This window comes from Astyanax mexicanus, chromosome 13 (assembly GCF_023375975.1).
Source record: "Astyanax mexicanus isolate ESR-SI-001 chromosome 13, AstMex3_surface, whole genome shotgun sequence".
Lineage (NCBI taxonomy): Eukaryota > Metazoa > Chordata > Actinopteri > Characiformes > Acestrorhamphidae > Astyanax > Astyanax mexicanus.
Window position 1 is genome coordinate 47,790,916 of NC_064420.1, and position 17,925 is coordinate 47,808,840.

At 39.2% G+C, this 17,925-nt stretch overlaps 1 protein-coding gene across 2 annotated transcripts in view; it reads left to right on the forward strand.

The window, feature by feature from the left end:
• LOC103033885 (EMILIN-3) overlaps nucleotides 1–12,250 on the forward strand; it is a 46,099-nt gene extending 33,849 nt beyond the window's left edge. For both annotated transcript variants that reach the window (XM_049463125.1, XM_049463126.1), the window contains exons 3-6: nucleotides 2,233–2,355; nucleotides 5,230–5,555; nucleotides 8,031–8,569; nucleotides 8,867–12,250. In XM_049463125.1, the coding sequence (XP_049319082.1) occupies nucleotides 2,233–2,355; nucleotides 5,230–5,555; nucleotides 8,031–8,569; nucleotides 8,867–10,174 (2,296 nt within the window). In that variant the 3' untranslated portion in view covers nucleotides 10,175–12,250. The remainder of the gene's footprint in view (nucleotides 1–2,232; nucleotides 2,356–5,229; nucleotides 5,556–8,030; nucleotides 8,570–8,866) is intronic.
• The last annotated feature ends 5,675 nt before the right edge of the window (nucleotides 12,251–17,925 follow it).

Here is a 17,925-nt window from a genome sequence, read left to right on the forward strand (position 1 = left end):
TGATTTAACACCTTGCCAGAGTTTAACTCACATTTGTATTTCTTTAACTTCCTAAATTGTTACACTAACACAGAAAAGAGTTATACAAAAATAACTAAAATAAATGAGAAGAAGATTAGTCAACTGATATGACTTTTTATTATTAAATTATTATTCAGGACAGGTTAGCGTGTAATTTTCCATTGTATTTCTTAGTGCATTACCAACACTTTATCACAATTTACTGTACAAAGAATTGTAACTTGCTCTTATAGCCTACAATATATTGGCTAGACAAACAACCATTAAACAAAATATAACACAATACCCAATGGAAGGTAGCCCTGGTGGGCAAGATGATTTTACACTGATGGTAACACCCATTATGCAAATAACATGTTTAACTGGGCGGAGTTTAATTAAATCTCTGTAGAGTTGGCCAGTATTTATTGGGTTTAGTGGGATTAACACTGAAATATTCAACTCTGTCAAATAACTCCAACACTGAACACCGTTTAAATCTGAAAGAGTTAAAATTACACTTTGAGAGTGAAAATCAACTCTCAGCTGTTTAACTCTGAAATTTCATCATTCATTCAGTTGTAAAGTAGTAAAGAGGTAGAGTTACAGGTATACAGTGAATAGTGAATGTTTGAGTAATGTTCTAATCCAGATTATGAGAAGCAAGAACTACTCAACTAAATTAAAACTTCAGTCAATCTGAAACATTTCAACAACTTTAAAAGTATCCTTAAGTGCAGTCACCATAAAGACCATCAATATATTCAAAAATGTTATGATGAAACTGGCTCTCATCAGGATAGTCCCCTGAAAGGAAGAGCAAGAGATTCCTTACACTGCAAAAAAAAAATCCATTGGCAAAAACTAGACAAAATTTATGCAAATTAAGATGGCAAAGTCAGTGGCAAAGTCTCAAAATGAGTGAAGTAACACCCAAATCAAGCAAAAAAAGTCACTGTTTTTGAACACAAGATTTAGAATAACGTGATTGATGCTTGATTGTGCTTATTTTAAGATCAAATTACTTAAAATAAGGTACAAATTCTAAGTAAGAATGATTAAGATAATTATTCAAATAATAAGCAAAATAATCAAACACTTACGCAAGTCTTATCAGAGAAGAAAATAAGATTTATTGCCTTAAATTTAGAAAATTTCACTTGTTAAGATTTAGTTTTTTGCAGTGTTCCTTCATAGTCTGGATCAGTTGACTATTCACTTACAACATGGTTAAAAAAAATGGCCAAACTAGTCAAATTTCGATCTTTGCACTCATACTTTGCGAAGGATTGCCAACCTCTCTGTTGCACACTGGGCATATTATCACCTGCAGTTTGCCTGTTTGCACGTTTTCTCATCTTTTTGGATTAGTTGTTAGATTGGGTTACTTTTGTTTTTTTAATCCTGTGTGCCTTTGGTTTGTGTCCTAACCTTGCCCATGTCTGTGGGCTAAAACCTCCACTTTTTCTTTACAGGAATTTACTGTACGTAGGTCTGTTTTGTCAGCTCTAGGTTTGTTTGGTCACCCCATGAAATGTTCTAGGTGCTGGAATTGCTTTTATCAATGCAGACAAACCAAGTCTCCCTGAAGCTGCGGGAGTCTCCCGCATTTCGGCAGTGGCTCCCTGATGCTCGCGAGTCACATATAATCTCCCAGAATTTAAAACGAGTGCCCCAAGAGTGCACTGCACACAAACAGAGAGAAAACAGAGAGGGTTCTGATTGGCCTGTTCTCTGCAAAGAGTCTGTGAGACAGCCAATCAGTTTTTAGTGTGGGCGGGCAGTGTTTTTCCCCCCTCCCGGACGGGATTTGTTCAGTGAGTGAGAGAAAGCAGAACATGGCGGAGGCAATATTAATAATTATTGTAATATGATATGAAATGTTTTTGATGTTGTGCAATTTTTTGTGATATTGTAACTGTCATTTTTTGTCAAATAAAGGCTTTTTTTCAAAAAAAAAAAAAAAAGGAAAGCAGAGGCAGGGCCTTCCAAAAAGAAAAAAGATAAAACTCATTTCACCTCTGAATCTGAATACTCTAAATTTAATAAAAAAAAAAAAGGTCAAATTAATTAATATAAAAGTAAAGTTTCGTTATCCTTTGGTGTGTGTGCAAGTTTTTTTTTGGTGGGGGGGATTTTTTTTTTTTTTTTTTTGCAACTTGGGATGTCTGTCAATGGGTCATTGCTTTATTTAACACTGTTCTCTCTTATCTTTCTTTCTCTCTCTGTCAGAAACTACTGTGCCTACATTGTCCAGAAGAACATCACCTGCACTGTGCAGGATGGAGTGGCCACCTACGTCAAGGCAGATTACACCACCAAGTGCATCTGGGGACAGAAGTGTCCGGTTTTGATGTAGGTACTCCACCAAACCAGCACTGGCACATTGTCTCCTGTAGTGGACTATGATCTGTAGATTGGAAATAAATGTCCAAAATTGGACCTAGTGGACACCCAGAACACAGAGAAGGATTGCGTTTTGACAGTGCAAGTATATCAGTAGTGCAGGTATTGGGTGTTTAGTGCAAGTCCGTTTGGAAGGGACCAGTACTTTGTGCATTGTAGTGCAGAGGTTCAGTACTGTATTAGTGGGGGGTCAGGATGCTGAGTGAGTGTGTGCTGGGGGCAGGATTGGGATGGGGGGTAGAGCAGGAAGAGAGTTCAGCATCCTCACAGCCTGATGGAAGGGGCTGTCTCACAGTCGAAATGTTAGCAATGTTGAAAAGCTTCCAGGAATGTTAGCCTGTAATGTTACCGAAATAATTTTCCAGAAATATTATACATAATGGTTTGCATCACAAGGATATTAGAACATAATATCACATAATGTTCCCAGATAGACAAAATAATGTTATGAAAACTTTAGAAATAACTAAAAAATTAAAACACAAGATGCAAGTGACACAGTGACGATACCAGAATATTTAAGAAACGCTAAGTAAAAACGTTCTAAAAACATTCTGAAAATATTAGAACAATGTTAAATGTAACGTTCAGAAAACGTTCTACTAACCAAAGTGTTTTAACTGGGCACCTCGGTCGATAATCACTGCTAATAAATCAGATTTATATCAGAGTATTAATTTATCCCTTTTAGATGCAACAACAGTGTTCATTTTCATAAGTAGATTTAACACAAGATGTTGGAAGCTGTTATTCAGGTCATGATCTGATTGGATGATCAGATCTGCACTCCAGTCTGCATGCATGTACTAGTGCATCTCAAATAAAGAACTAGATTATCATTGAAAAGTTACTTTATTTCAGTAATTCAGTCATTTCAAAATGTCAAACTATAGATGTATTACACACACAGAGTGATCTATTTAAAGTGTGTATTTATTTTGTTGTTGATTTATGGCTTCCCTTGTGAAAAAGTTTTGTATTTAAATATAATAATAGTGTACTTGAACTATATGCGCAATAATTCTACTTACATTTACATTTTTACCGACTTAATCTGTATTTCAGTCTACTTTGAAAAAGTATACTTTATTTGGCTGTGCTGATTTTATACTTGTGATGTACTTAGTAACAAATATATGCCTAGTATTATTTTATGAAACTGTGCTTTTTATGATAAAACTATACTTTTACTAAATGAGTCTAAAGGAGTCGATATTTCTGCAATAAAACTCTATTTCAGTCAAATTTGCTACAAAAGTATAATTTAGTGTTGACAAATTAAAACTGTGATAATGAACTTTTATGTGTTAAATTTATATCTAAAAAGTTTACTTTAGTTACTTTAGTGTCGGTAAACTTGTAGCAATGAGATATACTGCTTTTGTTTTCCCCAGTTTTTATACACTCCTCGAAATGAATGTGATGTTAAATCTATATTTTAATCACATTTTTAATAAATTTTTAGGGCGTTTTTACACCTGCAGTTCGTTTCTCTGGTCAGAATCAGTTAATGAGTTCGTTTACTTGGAGCGTTTTCTCGCTCTGTTCGTTCTGGTTTCACATAGGCATAAATGTAAACGCACCAAAATGCGCATCAATAAACCACGTGAGCAGCCCGTGTCCTCTGATTGGTCAGAGCTGTCTGACACGGGAGTATGTTAAATATAAATATACGAAAAAAGTAAATACAGCGAGAAGATTTTGTGTTCCAGCGCAAATATCTGTGCTTTAACACTGAACACTGAAACGCTGCACTTTCAAACACTGTGTTTCTGCATGCAGCGCAGATTTATACATAATAAACAGAGTCACGCGGCTGTGAGCAGTGAATGCAGCGCAGACGGGACACAGTGTTTGTTCACAGCTGTGGTAATTAGCGTTATCTGGTTAATATATCAGTTTAAACTGTGCTTGCTTTATCAGCAGTTTAGCTCAAATAAATGGCTTATATTTAATAGCTGGATCCGATCGAGACCGGATCACGTTCTCACCACAAGTGAACCGCTCCAGAGTTCGTTTGGTACCGGACCGAGATCACCTCCTCTAGCTCTAGGTCTCGGTCCGGTTCTTTTGATCCGCACCCGAGTGCCATTACTGTTTTCACACCTGCTCAATCGAACCGCACTAAAGTTACAAACGGACCAGAGTTCGTTTTAACCAGACCAAACAGTGCTGGTGTGAAAATGCTCTTAATGTTCAGTCGGACAGATCACACAAATATACTTAAATTATATTAAACAGTGGCGAAAATAACATACGACTAGTGTACTCAATATTAATTTAGTGCAAATTTGTATCATTTTAATTACAAATAAGTAGTAATTAAGTACAAATTATTGGTTCCAAAATAACATAACTTAAGTACAGACCTATTTCAGCATAATTTAAGTATACTTCTTTTTCACAAGGGTTACAGCCAATGAAAACCCAAAAATCAATGTCTCATAAAAATTTGAATATTATATAAGATCAATTGGTACGTTTTGCTACAGTGTGGGCAGTGTGCCAAGTCCTGCTGGAAAATGAAATCTGCATCTCTATAAAAGTTGTCAGCAGCAGAGAGAAGCTGTAAGATATGAAGTGCTGTAAGATTTTGTGGGAAAACAAAACTGCACTGACTTTAGACTTGATAATAAAACACAGTGGATCAACACCAGCAGATGACAGACATGTCTCTCCAAACCATCACTGATTGGTGGAAACTTGAAAACTTGATCAGTGATGGTTTGGAGAGACATGTCATCTGTAATACTTGAGTAATTCTGGATATTGTCCAGAACAGCCATTACTAAAAACCACTATTCTCTCCTCTTATCTTCACAGGTATCGAACGTTCTTTAAACCCAAGTACAAGCTGGGCTATAAGACGGTGACGGAGCTGGAATGGCGCTGCTGCCCCGGCCACTCAGGAGATAACTGCCTGGATGGATCCTCAACTGCTACAGATGGCATGATGCCCCCATTTAAAGGCTCTGTTCAGGGACCCAGACCTCCATTCAAGGGTTTCCCCCACGGGCAGCCCAGATTCCCCCCAGATCAGGCCCTCATCCCCGGGTCAGGACTGGAACCGGGCAAACCGTTCCCTTACCCCGACAACAGACCCATTCCCAGCGGACATCTGCCTGCTGGAGGCCCGAAAACAGGATACGGTAAACTTGAGATTGCGTCATTAACTGAATTAAATGGCATATTTGGGTTGATTAATACTAAAACTGTTCTCCTGCATTCACAAAATGCATGTGTTTTTGTTGAGATTAGCATCAATAACCAGTAAGATTGATTGATTCATTCAGGCTAATGAATTATTTGACTCTTGTTAAGTGAATCAGTCAACTGAACCAACCAATGGATCCAATATTAATCTGGTTACTGAATCTTTTGGCTCTTGTTCAGTGAATTAGTCAACTAAATCAACCAACTGAATCAATATTCATCTGGTCACTGAATCTTTTTTTTACTCTTTTTTAAAGAATCAGTCAGTTGAACCAATATTCATCAGTTTACTGAATCTTTTGACTCTTGCTTAAAGAATTATCCAATTAAACCAAACAATTGAATCAAAAGTCATTCTGGTTAATGAAACCTTTGACTCTTTTTTAATGGATCAGCCAAATTAACCAACCAATTGGATCAGTCTAACATTTAACAGTTTCATTTTCTAAAAGTTTAAAATATTTGAAAATATAAAATTGGGTGTAAAAATGTATTATTTATTATTTATCTTCGATATAGTGAGTAAGAACTGGGGTTTCATCCAATTTTCTAGTTTTTATTTCTTTCATTTTAGCATTTAGCAAACAAAATTTCAAGAAAATTTAAAAAAATTGAATTTTTTTATTTTTATATCTTGTAACTCAAATATAAAGTTTACTTTTGTTACAAGATTGAAAAATAAAAAAAGAGAAATTTTCCATTTTTCCTAAAATTCCGATTGTGAGGGGAAGAGATGAAAAATGAACATATGAAATAATGAGTTTTTACATTCACTTTTCTATTTTTGCATTTAACCTCAAATGGTCAAAAAAATTCAACTGATAAAATTTACACAAAATACGAAAAATCAAGTAAAGCTCAGTTATTGTGAGGGGGTGAAATTGGCAAAAAAAAAAAAGGCAAAAATTGTGAAAATAAATGAAAATATATTTCTTCTATACTACACCAAATGAAAAAAAAATAGATAATTAAGTTTTATACCTATATTTCTATTTTTGGCTTAGCATTAAATAGTCAGAAAGTGTGACTGATGAAGGTTACACTGAACCAACTGGACCAATATTCATTCTGGTTAATAAATAGTTGACTCTTGACACCTTCTGTTATGATACCATACATTACAGATTCAATATTTGCTCACTTATAGTGCTAAAGAAAATATATAATAGCCCTGTGCTGCCCCCGTGTGTCCCCAATATAGTATTGCAGACTAATGGAATCACAAGGTATATCACAGAGCATGTGCCTATTTATATATTTCTCAATTAATCAGTGTAGCGATTTCTATCTATTATTAATATTCCTTCAATTATATTAGCATCAATACACAGTTAGAGTGATTAATTCAGAGTAATAAATCAATTGTACTATTTATGCCATCTGTGGATTCATCCCAGTTGCACCTTTGTAGTGCAACAATACTATATAATATCCCTGTACTGTAGTGCATGCTTCATATGATATTGAAATCTGATGGAATCACCCAAATTTATGAAACAAATGCGCCACATATTCTTCCATTCATTTGCATTCCTTTAGTCAGAGTGATTCATTTGGTTAATGAATCAATTGATTCTTGTTCAGTGAATCAGACAGTTGAACCATTATTGCCTTCTGTGGTTTTAATCCCACATTGAAAGATTGTACCACCATCATTCATTCATATTACCTCAGTGAAATTAGCATTAATATTTGAATAGAGTGCTTCAATTACTCTCTTGACACTTGTTCTAGTGAATCACCCAACTGAATCATTTATTCCACAATGCTCTATTATTGAATTTTTTAAAAGTTCAATCTTTTGCCACCTTATAGTGCAATAAAACAGTTAAAGACCCATATGTAAGTAATTAATTTCCCAAATTCTAAGGGGTTAATAAATGAATTGACCATTGTCTAGTGAATCAGCCTATTGAATTTGCCATTTTTCTTATTTGGTTTCATCCCACTTTGCTCTGTTAATGCACCACTCTGATTCAAGGTTTCAGCATTTTTCCTCTTAAAATGCAACAAAACAAGAGAACAGCCCTTTACTGCCCTCTGTGCTTTTTGTAGGGTATTGCAATAATAAATAATCAAAGTTTCCTATTAGTATGAATAGCCATTGTAGGTGATTCATTTGGTTAATGCTAAATGGGTTAGTAAATCATCCAATTGAACCATTTTACTTTTTGTGGTTTCCTCTTTCAAATTTCACCTTTTGCTCACCATATAATTACCCTGTACTGCCCCCCTGTGCTTCGAGTAGGGTATTGCAAAGATTGGTTATTAAATCAATTGACTTTTGTTCAATGAATCAGTGAACTGAACCATTTATACCTTCTGTGGTTTCTTAATCCCTAACTGTTTAAAGTTTCTTTTATAGTGCAAAAAAAACCACAATTATATCTCTTTTTGGTCTCATGGTCCAGGACCAAAGGCTGGTGGCGTCTCTGGCGAGCGTCTGGACCGTATGGAGGAGGACCTCCGCAGGCTCTCTCAGGGTCTGGACACTCTGAACGGATTGGTAGCCGGTCTGGAGGACCGTCTTCGCGTCTCTCTCCGTGAGGACACCACCAAAATGATCACCACCCTGCTGGGCTCCCCCCGCAGACCTGACTCCACTGTGGGCTTTGGAGTCATACCTGAAGGTGGCCCAGAGACCCTGGATGGCGGCGAGGGCTTCCCCGTGCTTGGGGAGTTAGTTGGCAGGGTCACAGAGGTCAAGGACGAGCTTCGGGTGAAGAGCAACATGCTGGATGAAATCCATGGTATGGTGATGGGTCACGACGGGCAGCTGAAGAGGCTGCTGGAAGCGGACACAGCGAGGCCTGTGCTTACTGGCGGGACCCAGTCGCTGCTGGAGGAGCTGTTGGACGCCAGGCTGGCTGGTGTGAAGGCTGAGATTCTGGATGGCTTTGAGAGAAGGCTGTCCGGTCTGGAGAACCACTGTGATGAACGAATTGGACAGGTAATGTAATGGACGTACTTTCATATTGAGGACTTTAACTTTCTTATGGGTTAAGAAATGTTTTAATTGATTCAAAAAGACTCAAATGGGAAACTCTTGCTCACGTTTATTGAACTCCAGATACAGAATTAGGTGCAAGGCATCTTCATGTGGAGTTGTAGAGGTTCCTAATAGAGTCTAGTGATAATTTATCCCATGTAGCTCCAATATTCTCACACAGTTCCTGGATTCATTTTAAAAAAGAAAGACTAGTCTATAGATCTATTTTTTATGTCCTTTTCTGTCTCCTACTTGCAGGTACAGCAGCAGTGTGAAAAGGAACACCTGAATGGCCAGGAGCAAATGCAGCTGTCACTGGACGGCCGTGAAACGGGTCTACGGAAGGAGTTGGGTGACCTGCAGGCTCAGATTCAGGGCCTTACCCTGACCGACAACTGCTGTGGCCAGGTCAACAGCCTGTCCCAGCGAGTTCTGCTGCTGGAGGAATCTGTTAAAGGGTTGACTGAGTCTCAGAGGCAGCTGCAGGTGACACTGACCGAGCAGACGCACCACATGGAGACCCAGCTGGACGCCCGCTTGCTGGACATAGAGGGTCGGCTCAATACCAGCGATCGGGGCGAAGGAAGATTAGAAGGGTTTGATGGACATGGGGCAGGAACTCTTGATGGATTTAAAACTCTTCTGGATGACAAGCTGAAGAACCTCGAGGAGCGTCTGTTTGTGGCAGTGGAAGAGCTGAGCAATGCCACGGCTCCTGCTCTTCTAGAGGGTCATGTTGTTCCGGCGCTGGAGACAGAAATCGACAACGTCCGAAGGCGAGTTGAAGCCGATCTGGATGGTTTGCAGAAGCAGTTGACGGACCTTGAGCTTCTTTGCACTTCTGCTTGCTCTCCTGCACCCAATCCAGAGGTGGAGCTCATTCAGACAGAGATGGAGGAGTGCAAAGATGTGGAGAAGAAGGTTTCCAGCCGGTTGGACACTCACTCGGACATGCTGGACCACCTCAACAGGACCCTGCAGGGTCTTCTGACTCAGCTCGCCCAGGAGGACCAAGAGGGTTCCTTGCAGGGTGAGATCACGCTCCTCAAGATCAATGTAAACTCAGTCAATCGCACCTTGAAGGGACTTCGGGATTCTGTGCACTTTTTCGCTCGTGAAATTGGGCACGCCAACTCCACCTGGGAGGAACGTGAGCATCGATTGGCCACTCAGGTGAAAGGAATAACTGAACTTGTGGGCCGACAGTCGAACCTGCTTGGGGCTGGAGAGCGCCGGCTCATCCAGATGAAGGCAGAGCTCCAGAGCCTGAGGAGAAGGCTGGCCGGAGAGATCCAGGGATGCCGCAGTACGGCACTGGGCGTCCAGCAAGAGGTTATGGGCGTTGAGAGTCGGGTGAGCCAGGTAGAAGGTCGGTGCGGAAGTCTGAGCGAACTGGCTCATGAACTCGAGAGGATTCGAAGCGAGCTGGAGAGCCACTCGGACACTTACCTGGCCCAGATCAACAACACCCTGGCCAGCCACGGTCAGCAGCTCTCACAGCTTAAAGAGGGACTCCAAGAGTGTGCAAACAAGACGGACCCCGATTCCCATCGGGGCGACCAGTAGCCACCTGGCTGCAGAGACTCTTTAAGGCCCAAGGTTGTACAAACTGGCAATATTTCTATTCTGGATTGATCCATTCTTCTTGTCCATCCTTCGTCTTTCTTCTTCTTCAACAGGGCATTGTTTTCTTCGTTTCTTTTTTTTCCTTATTGTTCTGTATTTTTTTACATTTTATATTGAATCTAACTGATTGTTGTTAACTTATATGAAGAAGAAAAAAGCTTGATGTTATATATACTGTATACTGGTTTAGGCCGCCGGCTTTTCCCAGTCTTTGTCCGAGAGTACTAGGGGTGCATAATAATATAATAATGGTGATTAAAAATGACGGATTTTTATAGATTATAATAATATTTGCACTGCAAAAAATACATTGGCAAAAATAGAAAGAAATATGTAAATTGAGACATATGCTTATTTTTAGCAAAAAAAAATCTGCCAATGGAGTACAAACGTTTCTTTAAAAAAGGAGATTTCTTTTTTTTTTTTAAAAAAGCATTCGGGAAGTCTCAAAATGAGTGAAATAAGACCAAAAATTAGTAAATCAAGCAAAAATCACAGATTTTTTTGCTTTTAAAGCAGCAATAGGTAGGATTTCCTTGATTTTTGATCTTTTTAAAGAAGTAAAATTACAGCTTGAAACTCACTGCAGCGCTGCATTGAGGTGTAATAGGAGGAATAGCAGTGCTCTCGTGTCTGTGCCGGAGCTCCTCTGAGCTCAAACCAGACTCTGTAAGTTTTCCGAGGCGGCCGCGACCAACGCTCGCGAGAACTGCGACCTGCTTTCCGACCTTTAGTTCTAACAGTTCTACAAGGACTACTGGTTCATTCTTTACAAACTAACATACAGAAACTCTGGCAGAAGCTGGAAAGAGACCGAATATGTCTGTGAAAGCCAGAAAACGAGAACGAGAAACTAATCCTCCTGAAACATTTATTACACTCTACAACTGTAGGGGGAGCCCACGAGCACAAAATCTCAATCCTACCTAGTGGAGCTTTAAATTGGACAAAAGAATCAGAAATAATTGCTCACTGCTTCTTTTGAGTTCAATGACTTTTTTAGATGAAAATTCTAAGTAAGACTGATTTAAATAAGCAAAATAGTTTAACACTTACAATGTTTAAACAGACATAAGGTCTTATCAGAAAAGAAAATAATTAATGTATTTGTTGGTTCCGAATGTCTCAGCAGCCAACAACCAGACTCCCTTTAAATACTATTCTAGTTTCTCTAGTACGTTTTACACTTGCCCAGTTTATACCTAGAAATTTTGGAACTATAAATGGAAATGTTTCTTAATAAAAGTTTTTAGATTCTGTATAAATTATATACATCAGCAGCCGAAGTCAGAGAGAGCACTGTTTGTCCATTTTGGAAATGAGAACAGAAGTGTTTCCTTGTTTAAATATATTCTGTACTCTACTGCTGTGTGGACTGTTCTGTTTACTGCATGACATTTGACAGTAAGTTTGATCTACTTTGTGGTTTTCATAGCTAGAACCAGTTTAAAACCTGCAAAACCCAAACGTTCAGAGCCACGGTACTCCAGGACCAAAGACTGGGAAACACTGGATCGAGTGATTTGTAAAATCACAGTTAAAACTCAACAATACAAACGATGTCTGATCTATAAGCTGCTACGGGTGTCCAAACGGCTAAACCCTCCACTCCTGAACCATCTCACCTTTATCTCGTTCATCTCTACTTTGATTTACTGTGTGTCCACATCAGTGCTCTTCAACCCTGGTCCTGAACGCCCACAATCCACAACATTTTAGTGCCTTCCCTGCTTTCAAGACGCCTTATGCTACTCATTAACTCATTAAGCTAAAGCAGGAGTGTCAAATCAGTGGAAATGCAGCAATGTGTGGATCAGTGTTCCTCCAGAACCAGCGTTATGGACCACTGCTCTACGTAAATGGTGCTAAAACATATTTTTTAAAGCGTTTGTATGATGTGTGAATGTGTGGGTAAGAGAAATATACTGTACGTCTCCTTATTTACATTGTGATTGTTCTTTTTTTCTAAGAGATTATAATATTTCGTGATTAAAGGTTGGTTTGGAGAACTCTGAAGCTTGGTTGATGACTCTTGAATAAAGTTGAATTAATCGTTACAGAATTACAGTTCTGATCTTTACCACTAGAGGTCAGCAGTGACTCTAATAAACTGAAGTAAAGAACTCAACTACTGTGACTCCTGAGAGCACTTAAAAACGATGAGTTTCTTTGATTTTACCAAATTGAAAACCTCTGGAATATAATCAAGAGGAAGATGGATGATCACAAACCATCAAACCACCAAACTGAACTGCTTGAATTTTTGCACCAGGAGTGAAGCAGCATAAAGTTATCCAAAAGCAGTGTGTAAGACTGGTGGAGGAGAACATGATGCCAAGATGCATGTTTAAAACTGTGATTAAAAACCACCAGGGTTATTCTGCCAAATATTGATTTCTGAACTCTTAAAACTTTATGAATATGAACTTGTTTTCTTTACATTATTTGAGGTCTGAAAGTTCTGCATCTTTTTTGTTATTTCAGACATTTCGCATTTTCTGCAAATAAATGCTCTAAATGACGATACTTTTATGTGGAATTTGGGAGAAATTTTGTCCGTAATTTCTAGAATAAAACAACAATGTTCATTTTACTCAAACATAAACCTATAAATAGCAAAAACTAAGGTGGCCTCTTCATTTTTTTCAGATCTGTAGATATTAGGGATTTAGGGTTCCTGTAGAAGTTCATTCAGATGAAATATCAACTCAAGCTTTTTACTCTTTAAGTAAAAGTGTTTAAGTAGTTTTAAAACCAGTTTTTTTTTTTTTAAAGTATAAAAGTAAAAGTAATGTAAAGGGAAAAAAATGAAACCATTAAGAACAAAAGCGTAGGCCACGCCCACAAAGTCCTATAGTGCAAGCTAAGTCCTAAGCTTCATTAATATATACATATATATATATATATGTATATATTAATGAAGCTTAGTTGGACTGGAGTTTGGATACTAGGCTACATACGTCTGCTATGTTCTTGCTGGAGTGTGGGGTGGGGGTGGGATCACAGTATAAACCAAGAGGGAGTCTATATATATGGTATATGTTTATACTTCTCTACATCCAATCACAATCAGATTCACTCTATCTGGATGGAGAGATTTATCTGGATAGGGGGTTTATTGAACGATGAGAAGCTGAAAAAAAAAACGAGCTGAAATAAAATAGGAGTAACGAGGCTGTTTTTTATTAAAATGTAAGAAGGAGAAGGTTTAAATTATTGTGTGAAAATGTAGAATAATTACTACAGTAAAGTATAGATAACCTACATTTCTACTTAAGTAAGGTAACAAAGTATTCATACTTTAATGCGTGACACCTTTGGTAGTTACAGTGGTGAGATAAGTCTTTAAAAGTTCCATTTATTGTGAACAGATCAGTATCTATGAATTAGGGCTTACATACACTGACATGACAAAAGTCATGGGACAGCTGCGTATGAATTAATAATGAAATGATACCTCAGGGGATGGTTACGGTTTGGGAACCCCCCCCCCACACCTGTATAAGTTGTGAAGCGCTATCTTGTGACAGAGGCTGAACAATGAGTGTGTATAACGTGGTTGGAGTGAGGTCTGATGATAGGTCTGACAGATGGATGGGAAAATCAATTTTTAAACTAGAAATGCAGGTATTTAACATTCAAAGTCATGGGATATGATAACAGTTCCTGTTCTATGACATTTATAACAATCCAGAATGTTTGTTTGTATATAGAATATAGTATATAGAAAGTGACCACCATAAAAGAAGCTCTGAATCTGTTGCTGCACAATTTGTTTTGGTCCTTCTCTAGATCAGAGGTCACTAAAAGGCCACTCACTGTACCACCAGCTCAACACTCACTAACACCTCATACACCACCACCATGCTAATCACTGCTAATCACTGCTGTATCTGATCCACTCACTGTACCACCAGCTCAACACACACTAACACCTCATACACCACCACCATGCTAATCACTGCTGTATCTGATCCACTTACTGTACCACCAGCTCAACACTCACTAACACCTCATACACCACCACCATGCTAATCACTGCTAATCACTGCTGTATCTGATCCACTCACTGTACCACCAGCTCAACACTCACTAACACCTCATACACCACCACCATGCTAATCACTGCTAATTACTGCTGTATCTGATCCACTTACTGTACCACCAGCTCAACACACACTAACACCTCATACACCACCACCATGCTAATCACTGCTGTATCTGATCCACTTACTGTACCACCAGCTCAACACACACTAACACCTCATACACCACCACCACGCTAATCACTGCTGTATCTGATCCACTCACTGTACCACCAGCTCAACACACACTAACACCTCATACACCACCACCATGCTAATCACTGCTGTATCTGATCCACTCACTGTACCACCAGCTCAACACTCACTAACACCTCATACACCACCACCATGCTAATCACTGCTAATCACTGCTGCATCTGATCCACTCACTGTACCACCAGCTCAACACTCACTAACACCTCATACACCACCACCATACTAATCACTGCTGTATCTGATCCACTCACTGTACCACCAGCTCAACACTCACTAACACCTCATACACCACCACCACCATGCTAATCACTGCTAATCACTGCTGTATCTGATCCACTCACTGTACCACCAGCTCAACACTCACTAACACCTCATACACCACCACCATGCTAATCACTGCTAATCACTGCTGTATCTGATCCACTCACTGTACCACCAGCTCAACACACACTAACACCTCATACACCACCACCATGCTAATCACTGCTAATCACTGCTGTATCTGATCCACTCACTGTACCACCAGCTCAACACTCACTAACACCTCATACACCACCACCATGCTAATCACTGCTGTATCTGATCCACTCACTGTACCACCAGCTCAACACACACTAACACCTCATACACCACCACCATGCTAATCACTGCTAATCACTGCTGCATCTGATCCACTCACTGTACCACCAGCTCAACACACACTAACACCTCATACACCACCACCACCATGCTAATCACTGCTAATCACTGCTGTATCTGATCCACTCACTGTACCACCAGCTCAACACTCACTAACACCTCATACACCACCACCATGCTAATCACTGCTGTATCTGATCCACTCACTGTACCACCAGCTCAACACTCACTAACACCTCATACACCACCACCATGCTAATCAACGCTAATCACTGCAGTGCTGAGAATAAATGATCTACCATCCAAATAATAATAATAGTTTTAATAGCTGCTATATGGTGGTTTTCTCTACTGTGGGGTTTTGAGTATTGAAGAACAGGGTGAAATGAGGAGAATAAAAAAGAATAAAGTATACAAAGAAACAGATACAGAACTACAGTCTGTAATCATTCTACAGAACTACAAAGTGTCCTGTATAATCAGTGGAGCTGATAAATAAGATGGACAATGGTTGTAGAAACAAGGAGGTGGTCATAATGTATTGCCTGATCAGTGTATATAGACACAAATACACTGATAAAAGAACTGATAGCTGAAAGCAGACGGTTGTTCAGATACGAATAAACTTCTGTATTTGTTTTATGTTGTTTTATCTTTTATATGCCGTCCTGTTGTCTTAAATGTGTGTGTGTGTGTGTGTGTGTGTGTGTGAGCACCATGCTGTTGTGTAAAGTGCGTTATCACAGCTGGGTTCCGAGGGCGGTAGGTCACACTCCTGCTGCTGGCAATGCCGCCACAGTCATAACAAGGCCACTCTTTGTGATGGAGCAAACAGGGACTGTGTGTGTGTGTGTGTGTGTGTGTGTGTGTGTGTGTGTGTGTGTGTATGTGTGTGTTTGAGCATATGTGCATTTGCATGAGCTTGCAGATGGCTGTTTAAATCTTTTATGTAAAACATATTTATGTTCCTGAACAAGCTATGGGAGTGTGTGGTTAGCGTGAGGCGTGTGTGTGTGTGTGAGTGAGTGTGTGGGTGTGTGTGTGTGCTTTCACACTCTGCATGTATGTTCTGTGGAAGTCAGGCCTTTTTGATTACAATGAGACATTTAATACCAACCTATTATACCACACACACACACTCACACACACACACACACACACACACACACACACACACACACACACACACACACACACACACAAACACACACACACAGATATAAACACATCCAGTCAATGAGGTCAGACTGCTTTACTGTTTACTCAGCACACTTCATTGCCTTTAGGCTTTCTATTCTGAATCAGACTCCGCCCACTTCTCTCCAGACTACAACTAGACTTCTAGTTACAAACTACAAAAGTATTGGGAAACTCATTCTTTGTTTCTTCTACTTTTGTTGGAGTAACTGTCTCTACTGTAAAACAGCTAGAGTTAGTGAGGTCAGAATGCTGCATAATTACCACCTCACCTCATCCAGGGTTCTTGTACCATTTTAAAAGTCAATTTTAATCCTTTTTAAGACCTCAATAAATATAATTTAAGACCCAAAATGTAGCCATAATATCTTAGGTAACTAAAGTTGTTTCCCCACTAATTTTAGCTAGCTTGTCGCTAATGTTAGTTCTCTCCCCAGTAACTTTAGCTAGCTTGCTGCTAATGTTAACTAGCTCACTGCTAATATTAGCTAGCACTCTGCTAACATTAGTTCTCTCCACGGTAATGTTACCTAGCTTGCTGCTAATATTAGCTAGCTCTCCGCTAACATTAGTTCTCTCCACGGTAATGTTACCTAGCTTGCTGCTAATATTAGCTAGCTCTCCGCTAACATTAGTTCTCTTCACGGTAATGTTACCTAGCTTGCTGCTAATATTAGCTAGCACTCTGCTAACATTAGTTCTCTCCACGGTAATGTTACCTAGCTTGCTGCTAATGTAGAGCTTAGATTCCCCACCTCATTCCTCGGGTCGGGCTCCAGAAAATAATCTGAGATGTAGGCATCTGTTTTTTAATTCTATTTTTATTATATATAAAGCTCTAATGTGATAATCACTAAACGAACTGAAATTACTGATAGAATACCCTCATTTTCGTTTTTAATTTATTCATAAGCGCTGTTTTCACTCCCGGAGTTGTACAGCGGGCGGTGTTGTGCCGGTGCGCGGTGGCACATCGCGGTCCGTGGCGTTAGTTCTTGTTTAAAGTGCAAAATACGACAGAAAACACTGAGAAACTGCAGAATTACCGTATTTTTCGGACTATAAGGCGCACTTAAAAACTTTTAATTTTCACAAAAATTGACAGTGCGTCTTATAATACGGTGCGCCTTTTGTATGGATTTTACCCGTCAGGTTGTAAGGAGCAGTAAACACACACTCCGTGCAGCGTTATAGAGAGTTTCAGTGCTATACAGAGTCCAGAGCCGTGCAGCTCCGAGGCTGGAGCAGCAATAGCATTAGCTAGCTTATTCACTGTTCAGAGATCAGTATTATCTAAATTATCTAAAGTAAACACACACTCCGTGCAGAGCCGTGCAGCTCCGTGGCTGGAGCAGCAATAGCATTAGCTAGATGCTAACCGCTAAGCTAGCTAACTTTTTCACTGTTCAGAGATCAGTATTTTCTAAATTTAGTACTTTTAATACTGCTGGAGCAGTATTATTAGAGTTAGATGCTAATCGCTAAGCGTTCCCTGTTCAGAGGTGAGTTATCGGCCTGTAAGTCTGTGCTGCTTTGCCTGGCTAGCATTAGCTA